The sequence below is a fragment of the Lutra lutra genome, chromosome 9 (assembly GCF_902655055.1).
Source record: "Lutra lutra chromosome 9, mLutLut1.2, whole genome shotgun sequence".
NCBI classification, from domain to species: Eukaryota; Metazoa; Chordata; class Mammalia; order Carnivora; family Mustelidae; genus Lutra; species Lutra lutra.
The window spans coordinates 40898319-40907503 of record NC_062286.1 but is presented as its reverse complement, the minus strand read 5'-3'; the positions used below and the strand labels follow the sequence as shown (position 1 = coordinate 40907503).

The 9185-nt window shown below is 46.2% G+C and overlaps 1 protein-coding gene across 2 annotated transcripts; it reads left to right on the top strand.

Moving 5' to 3' along the window:
• The first annotated feature begins 527 nt into the window (after positions 1 to 527).
• On the top strand, positions 528 to 8953 carry TGOLN2 (trans-golgi network protein 2). Of its 2 annotated transcripts, XM_047744289.1 has the most exons (5): positions 528 to 655; positions 828 to 1892; positions 1935 to 2389; positions 3573 to 3656; positions 5027 to 8953. In XM_047744289.1, the coding sequence occupies exons 1-5, from the start codon at positions 610 to 612 to the stop codon at positions 5030 to 5032; spliced, it is 1656 nt and encodes a 551-aa protein (XP_047600245.1). In that variant the 5' UTR covers positions 528 to 609; the 3' UTR covers positions 5033 to 8953. The 2 variants fall into 2 exon arrangements, with proteins under 2 accessions (XP_047600245.1, XP_047600244.1); XM_047744288.1 differs by having other exon boundaries at positions 828 to 2389.
• Positions 8954 to 9185: the final 232 nt, after the last annotated feature.

The following is a 9185-nucleotide window of genomic DNA, read 5'->3' as shown; positions in this document are numbered from 1 at the left end:
CTTCTACAGTGAACATGAATAACTTTCATGACAAGAAAAAGGACATACTCTTTAGAAAAGATCTTTGGGGACCTCGGAGGGCAGTCCCCGTGGGAATGGGATGGCTCCCGCTACAAAGGTGACGGGATGAGTTTGTTTCCAGATGGGAGAGACCTGGGCGCAAAACGTTTGTAAGCTACGAGCAAAGAACCGAGAGAAAGGGAGAAGTTAAAAACGTGAGCTTTTTAACGTGGAGCCGAGGCGCCGGGTCCCAGCAACGTCAGTCCCGTGGGACCATCTGCCGGCCAGGGAGCTCTGGCTCTGCTAAGATTGTCTCGGAAGTACAAGGGGAAAAAAAGGAAAAGGGGAGTGACGTTTGCGGCGGCGGCTAGGCAGCGAAGAAATCTGGAGAAGAGAGAGACTGCATTATCTCTGCACGGACGAATACAGCCAATACGGAAAAGAAAGAGCGGAAACACCGACCAGTCCGGCCCTCCCCTACCTCTCCACTTCCCCTCACCGCGGTTGCGGCGGAAAGACGCACGCAGGAAGGGGCGGAGCTAAGAATACTAAGACTGCGCGGACCGATCTCGCGAGAGCAGTAGAGGGCGGAAGCACAGCCTGTGCAGGATGCGGTTCCTGGTTGTGTTGGTCCTGCTGAGCGTCGCAGCGGCGGGTAAGACCCCCCCCCGGTACCCCCAGTAATCCAACTGCCACCCCCAGCCCCCCACCGTCACCGTGGGTCTTCCCTGCCATAGACACCCCTCCGCTTGCCATCACCCGCCTGCCCGTTTGGTTGTTGCCTCAGTCTTTTCTAGCTCTGAAACCAACTGGTTTCTTTATTTCAGTTTCCTTACAACTAGAAAAGTCCGACAAGTTAAAGCCACAGGCCACGGGCGAGGGCCCTGACAAGGAGGAGCTCCAGCCGGAGGCCGCGGGAGACGACTCTAACAAGAAGAAGCCCGAGTTGCAGGCCACAGGAGACGACCCTAACAAGAAGCCCCAGACGCAGTCCACGGGACACGACCCTAACAAGGAGAAGCCCGAGCCTCAGTCCACGGGAAACGACTCTGACAAGGAAAAGCCCGAGCCTCAGTCCACAGGAGAGGACCCTAACAAGAAGCTCCAGACGCAGTCCACAGGAGAGGACCCTAACAAGGAAAAGCCCGAGCCTCAGTCCACAGGAGAGGACCCTAACAAGAAGCTCCAGACACAGTCCACAGGAGAGGACCCTAACAAGGAAAAGCCCGAGCCTCAGTCCACAGGAGACGACCCTAACAAGAAGCCCCAGACGCAGTCCACAGGAGAGAACCCTAACAAAGAAAAGCCCGAGCCTCAGTCCACAGGAGACAACCCTAACAAGAAGCCCCAGACGCAGTCCACAGGAGAGGACCCTAACAAGGAAAAGCCCGAGCCTCAGTCCACAGGAGACGACCCTAACAAGAAGCCCCAGACGCAGTCCACAGGAGAGGACCCTAACAAGGAAAAGCCTGAGCCTCAGTCCACAGGAGACGACCCTAACAAGAAGCCCCAGACGCAGTCCACAGGAGAGGACCCTAACAAAGAAAAGCCCGAGCCTCAGTCCACAGGAGAGGACCCTAACAAGAAGCCCCAGACGCAGTCCACAGGAGAGGACCCTAACAAAGAAAAGCCCGAGCCTCAGTCCACAGGAGACGACCCTAACAAGAAGCCCCAGACGCAGTCCACAGGAGAGGACCCTAACAAGAAGCCCCAGACGCAGTCCACAGGAGAGGACCCTAACAAAGAAAAGCCCGAGCCTCAGTCCACAGGAGAGGACCCTAACAAGAAGCCCCAGACGCAGTCCACAGGAGAGGACCCTCACAAGGAGAAGCCGCAGACACAGTCCACAGGAGGTGGCCCTAAAGAGGAGAAGCCTGAGCCACAGTCCAAAGGAGACAGCCCTGACAGGGAGAAGCCTGAGCCACAGTCCAAAGGAGACAGCCCTGATAAGCTGGTCTCTAACCCATCCTCTGCTAACAAGGAGCCTACCAAGCTTGACCTAAACATACCAGCTGGCAAAGATACCTCTCTGCATGCTTTTAGAAGTGAATCTGGGGAGAGAGAATTACTAGACTCTGACTCCACTTCTCCACAGCAGGAGAAAGATGGCAAGTCTTCAGAGCTTACAGATGTGGAGGCCAAGAAGGCTGAGGAAGGGGATACAGAATCTGAGAATTCACCACCCAAAGGAGAGAAAGAAACGCCTGGCCTTGCCTCCAGTGAGAACCATGAAGGGACACTTTTAGATTCCATGAGTAGGGAGAATGATGACCTTTTTAAGGACAGTCTTGGAAGTGCTAGTGCAGAGAGCAGCCACTTCTTTGCCTATCTGGTGACTGCAGCCATTCTTGTTGCTGTGCTCTACATTGCCTATCACAACAAACGGAAGGTAGGTCAAGAATTGCCTTAAGAAGAGGAATGGGATTTCCTCCATCCTGAATTCTTGGTGTGTGCGCCAATATCTATCACTCATCAGCCTGTGAGCACTGGGGGTTTTAAGACAAACTGCAGTTTTTCCTCAGATTCTGCTAGGGCTTTTACTCTCATTTTATAGATCATCTTCCTTCATGTCAGATTCCTTTGAGTACCTTCTGCTGCTGTCCTAGGTGCCAAGTGAGGACCTTATGATCTGACCTTAATTGGGGTCTCCTCCCGTAATCATAAACTTAGATCATTTACTGCCTCAGAGATCCTGAGTACCTGACAGTCTGTAAGTAGAGTACTTACTTTCCTGTTTCCACTCTGAAGATGGTGCATCATTTCTGGTTTCCTTTCCCGAGCTTTTATCTTCCATCTGCAGTGGCAGAAAGAGTGGTTACCTAGTCTTTGACAGCCACAGCAGAGAGCCCGGGACTATCTTCTACAATCAGTTGAGTTTCTGATTAGAAGAATGGCCGGAAATTGCATGGTTACACTCGTCTTCTGCTGTGATAGCAGGGTTTGGTGTGGAGTCATATCTGTTGCTTAGCCACCACTCTGTTGACGAAATGACGGCATTTCCCATTGAGCCCTAAGAACTCCGTAGTTTCTACAGCCTGGTTGAAATTGGAGAGTTCAGTTCATGATGTCAGTTTGCCTGTGGCTGTGAGGAATGAGGAAAGACGTTTAATAAGTATGGTGTGTTTCTTAGGCTACATCCAAATGCTCATCACACAGAAACCTCAGATGTGAAAATGGTAAGGTTAAAATGAAACAAGGAGAAAAAGTACATTTGCAGATAAGAAATAATTATTGCTTGTGGGGAAAAAAGGAATGTCTTATCCTAGAGCTGTCTGGGGCAGAGTTCGCAGATCTTTGTGCTTTTGAGTAAATCATACAGACTCCCACAAGCTAAAGCCCAGAACAGTCTTCCTTCATCTGTCATTTCCTGTTTGGCAGTGTAATAGATTCTGATGTAACTGGAGGCCCTGTCCTCCTGAAAACTTATAATTTAAAGAGGCCTCTTTGTGGTTGTACTGCTCTTTCACTGTCAGGGTCATTAACAAATGTACTACCAGGTGGTGACCTCTGATTTTAGAGACTGAAATATGCCATTGTAGAGTCACCTGTTAATTTCTTTTTCCTTTCCCCAGATTATTGCTTTTGTCCTGGAAGGAAAAAGATCTAAAGTCACTCGGCGCCCAAAGGCCAGTGATTACCAGCGTTTGGACCAGAAGGTAAGGAAGGGAGCCAGGCGTGTGGGAGGCATATGCAGCCTCAGATAGGCCCAGCAGTGCACTTGCGTTTGACATGGAGGCAGCAGCTGATTGGGGTGCTGCCGCCATTGCCCGTCCCTTTGCAGACCACAGAGCAGAGACATCCATTATATACATGTCTGCAACATGAGAGCTAGATGTGTTTTACATCAGCTCCCTCCCTCTTATGTTCTACATCAGCTCCCTCCCTCGACAGATGAGGAAAGTCAGGCCCAGAAACATGATTTTTGCCCCCAAAGTTCTTACTGCAAGTTTGTGGCAAAATTAAGTAAGACCTGATGGCAAATCTGTAGACACCTGTCGTGTGCTTTTTGCACTGAATCAGCACTTTGCAGATTTTAAGCACCTTGGGAATTGTGATGAAAAAGCAAAATCTGAATCCTTACCTATTGGGTGGAAGCTATGTTTCTACATTTCTAGGAGTTTCTAGGTGATGCCAAATGCTGGGGAACCATGCATTAGGTAGCAAAGCATTAGACTACACTCCCTGAATACAAATGAGTCCAGAAACATAAAGGCCTGCAACTCCCCAGATCAGCCCTACTAAGCACTGTGGACTAGGTTTCCTGAGTGTGGCCATCCCAGGCCTGTCAGAAAACAGGCTTCCTTCCGCCCCACAATGCAGGAGCTGAGCAATACTCTCCCCAGAGGCAGCCTGTCTGAGTGGGAGCAGGATACTTCCACTGCCTTTTGCTGCCAGCACTCACCCTTCCTTTCCCCTTTTGTGTAGGGACAGTCAGGACATTGGTAAAAAGTGGTTGGTGGCCTGACTTCCTAAAGGGAACACAGTTCACATGTATAGGTCATACCAGCACCAGAATAAGCCACTCAGCTCAGAACACCTTTTTTAACTAGCCTAGTAGGTCAGCTTCACAATTTAGCCCTGGCCTAGTACTGTTCCAGATAATTGACTTTAAGAATTTATTTCTTTCCTTTTTTTCTAATTAAAAAAAAATGCACATATAAACAATTCAGAACAACACAGAATGGCACAAAGCAGAAGCCAGGATTCCCATATTCCTTCCACCAAATGTGCATCTCTGGTGTATGTTTGATTTCAAACTGACTTCTAAGATTTTATTTATTTGAGAGAGCATGAGCAGGGGGGGACAGAGGGAGAGGGAGAAGCAAGCTTCCCACTGAGCGGGGAGTCTGATGCTGGACTTAGTCCCAGGGCCCTGGGATCATGACCTGAGCCAAAGGCAGATGTTTGACTGACTGAGCCACCCAGGTTCCCCAATAAGATCTTTTTCCCCCTAAAATCATAGTGAGGTATATTCCCTCTGGAAAGAGATTAATGTTACCAATGAATTGTGTTGCTCTTGTTTCAGATTTGATTTTTCCATTCTTGAGAACTTTGTCCTCCCTGCTGATTTGTTTTTAAATGGAGAGAAATGAAGAAAAAAGTACTGTGACCTAAGAGACACCCCCTCCTCTAGGATTTGGTGGCAGGTCTGGGCTGGCAGAGGCAAGGGGATTGCTTTGAGTTTTGCACCTGCACTTTGGTGACCTTGTACTCCTGTGTCCCCATTATCTCTGCTCGTGTCTTCCATCCTTTCCTCCTCTGAGTGTGAGTAGAGGGAGCATGTGGGAAGCCAACTGTGACCAAAGGGAGCTCAGCCCCAGCAGGCTACTGCTGCCAACTGCCTTCCCTTGGGTCTTGGCCATTTAGTAGTTATCCCTTGAAAATAGCATTGTGTCCACGACTATCTTTGTAGACCTAGGAAAACTCTGCAGGATGAGATGCTCTTCTACCAAGGCCTCTTACTTGGGGGGTTTGTGCCCTTTACAAAAGATGAAGAGGTGAATGCTGACTGGCAAAGGGGGACTTTAACACATAACTCTCTTGAGAGGCTCCAGCAGCAAACCAAAACAGCTTTTAAAAAGTGCTTTATTGCCTGTTAAGTCCAACCTGTCTAGAGTAAGTTCTTCACATTTTTCCAATATTTTCATATTAAGACAAAGTCAACTTCCATTTGGTTATACTGACTAAACTTGGGGATTCTGGAAGTAAGGCTGTAAAGCCATGGTTCCCGTTATAGATTTTTAAAAATACAGTTATGATTATTGAAATGCTTTGTTCTTCTATACTCAAAATTGTAACAAACTTTTTAAAATAGGGTAAGCTCGGGCTTTGTATAAGAAGATGTGCAGGAGGGTTTCGGTTTTGATCTGCATTATTTCAAAGGGCTTTTATGAAAGGTTTCCCATAAACTCTGCTTTGCCTTTGTTGCCTAAACTAGACAAAACAGACCTGTAATCAGAAACTAACTGTACTCTCTTTTACCTTAATCTAGTTAATGGTTCTCTGATCAATACAAAATGCCAAGGGTAATTAGTAAAATTTCTCCTTCCAGCCCATGTTAGACATTACTAAAATTTTAAGAAATTCAGGGGTAACTGAGGTAGTGTCTTGGATCCTGCTGTGGTTTGAAGTTTTCCTTAAATCTGCTCTAGTTGTGCTACCCTATAATAGCCTAGAGAGAGTTGTTTCTGCAGAGAAAAAATGGAAATCGAATAGCTGATCTCAGGGAAATACAAAGAATGTGGAAAGTGATGGCAGTGGGATGAATTCTGTGCTGTTGAGGAAGCCGGTCTGCAGAAGGGACCAGCCTGTTGTCACATTATCTTGCACCTTGCTTAAAACAGAGCATGGCTTTGACTTGAGATTTATGGAGATAAGGAAGGAGTGAATGTTCTTGCATCATTCTCTCTGCCTGTGCACCAACCTTAAAATGCTTTCCTCTCTCTAGGGAATCTTCTGTCAGGTTCTCCTAGCAGTCCATAAAACCATGGTTCCCCCTGTCTACCTCTTGTGGCTTAGAGAAGCAAGCTTTTATGACTCTGATGTTCAGGACTGTGTAGATCTGCATACTCTCTAGGCCAAAGGCTCCTCCGGGCAGGCCCATGTAGGCTTCTGTGCCTTTTTGTTCTTGCTGTGTCCTCCATTCCCTGGCTTCCCCTGGCTGTTCTTTGCTTAGGGTGCACTCCCTTCTATTCTTCTGCTTGTCTCCCCCAACTCTTCCTTCAGGGCCCAGCTCAGGTTTTCCCACACACCTTCCTCACTGCCCCCACTACAGAGGATTGGCTCTTTCCATTCTACTCTAAGAACTCTTAATAATGCCAGTCACAAATTTTGCAACTCCAACAAAAAAGGGCAGACATTATCTGATGTCTCTATCTGCTCTCTTCCCCCCAAAACTAAGCTGCTTGCAGGAGTGCTTGTGGCACCATTTACATATCTGCCTATAGGATAGTGACGTTCCCTGGTATTTCAGTTCAGTGTCTCCTTTCTTTGTTTAGGACATATGAATGTAACTTAAGTAAGGTCTCACCCAGCTCTTCCTGGCTACTGGTTGCTGTCCCTTTTTGATGGATTTTGCTTGTAAGGAGGAGAACAGAAAGGTTGGTTTCAGGAACCAAGAGGATTGGCACCAAGTGGATGCAAAATAAGTATTCTGTGGAGTCCACATAGTTCCATTTTTTGAGCATCCAAGAAGTATTGTTTCTTGTGCTAAAAGAGTACGATTGAATTTAAGTTTCACTTTAGAAATTACACTGAAGGAACTCTCTCACCCCGGTGGAAAACTTGTTTCCTCAGGAGTTGTCCTTTGGAAGATGAACTCTTGGAAGCATGTTTTTCTAGGGATGATGTGGAGGAGGATGAACTGGCTAAGGCAGGTCTTTCAAGCCGGTGAGGGGAGGGGAGGCACATGGAGCCTTGAGAGGCACCCCTATCCAGACAGCTACATGCTTGCTTTCCTGCCCCAGCTTTTGGTTGCAGGGTGATTTCTATGAGGAGAAATCTATGTTTTAGTCATGGATGTCAATAGATGGGTTTGTTTTCCTGCTACAGATTACGAAGTGGAATTAAAGAATCCACTTCTGGACTCGGGGGGAGTGAAGGCCCGTCTATGTAGAAAGGCTGTAACAACTCGGAAAGACTGGACAACTAGCTATATAAATGCTGACATTTCTTTTCCCGTGATGGCTTTTAATGAAACATTTGGTGATAGAATTATAAACCTCTTTAATTCCCCTGATGGTGATTCTCATTTTTTTTCCTCTACTTCATGTCATTTAAATCAAAAAAAGGAAGCCTGCTCCTTGTTTTACAGGGTAACTTGATATATAATGCTGTTATGTATATGTGATGAAAGCTAGCACGCTTTGCACATGTTCTGAATCATTTGAACAGGGAGGAGAGTATTTTAGACACCAGACACCAGACCCTTTAGTTCTGCCAGCTGTTTTCTGAAAACTCTTGCTGGGAAGGTTGTCTTTGACACTGCCTTGCTTAAGAAAGAATCCTGGGAAGAGATTTTTCAGGTTTCATTTAACTGTTCATCCAGAGAAAGACTGAATCTTAGCTAGTCCCACAAGTAAACGTGTGAATTTCCTAAATGTCCCTGTTGAGAAACTCCTCTGTAACGGTGTTAGATCTGAGCTGTGTAGTTTCAAGCTGCCAAAAAGCCAGCCTCCTCACACTCGTAGATACTCCTTTAGTTCAGAATTTTCTCATGTTAAATAAATGACTGAAGTTGTTCCCCTTTTTTGTTTACCTGATTAGTACAGTGCCACTGTTTTTGCAATGTTTTATATTTTCAGCTTTAACTTAACTATATAATTACTTTTATTTTTTTAAAAGCTTATTTGGTCTAATGATAAGTATTTTTCAGTACATAATGTTTTACTGAGCTCCTCTGAATGCCATTTCAATGTAGCTTTGTATCATTGCAGAAACCAAAATAAACTTCAAATATTAAAGCTACAAAATCATTACATTTATTAAAATGGTAATAACATTGACAGAAATAAGGCTAATATAAGTGAAAGGTAATTTCTTTTTTAAAGCCTTGTTAACCTTCCTATCTAATCCCCATGTGTATACCAATAAACAGGAACACCATTCCAGGCCTTTGCACACATTCTGTAGCTTTCCACATTCTGATCCTGACTGATTTCCAGCCGCACTGCTCCTACCAGGCAGTCCATGTTCTGGGTCTAGAAGATAGCTGGCTAATGTGTCTTACAGTTACCTCTGTGACTGTCCTCTGCTATACCCTTGGCGGGAATGCTCTTTCAGCCTGCTTCAACCCTGGTGAAGTCATCTTTCCAGTCCTGTGCCCCCACTGCTAATGTTACCCTTTGCTGTGGATTTTTGGAACATAAACTTTGAGGCTCAGGTACTGAGCTCCATAAACATATCTTGGTGCAGACCCAATGAAGACCCAGTGTCACCTTGGAAGTAAGACGAACCTAGGACCTGTTGTGTATGAATTGGATATGCTAACATATACCTTGCTGGCGAATGTCTTTACCCCCACACCCACACCAAGCCCATCATAGGCATTTCCTCGACCCTCTGAAAGAGCCATTGGAACCAACAAAAATGGGGTCTGGGGGTCTCTGAACCTATGGAACTACAACCAAAACCATGCCTAGGTTTGGACAAAAGCCTCTTTAGTCACCCTTTACCCTTAGTTGTGT

What these genes read in the sequence shown, in the direction of transcription:
- TGOLN2 (XM_047744288.1), top strand. Translation starts at nt 610, where the DNA reads ATGCGGTTCCTGGTTGTGTTGGTCCTGCTGAGCGTCGCAGCGGCGG. An exon ending in GCTGAGCGTCGCAGCGGCGG is followed by an intron (nt 656 to 827) that starts GTAAGACCCCCC and finishes TCTTTATTTCAG; the next exon opens with TTTCCTTACAACTAGAAAAG. An exon ending in CCTATCACAACAAACGGAAG is followed by an intron (nt 2,390 to 3,572) that starts GTAGGTCAAGAA and finishes TCCTTTCCCCAG; the next exon opens with ATTATTGCTTTTGTCCTGGA.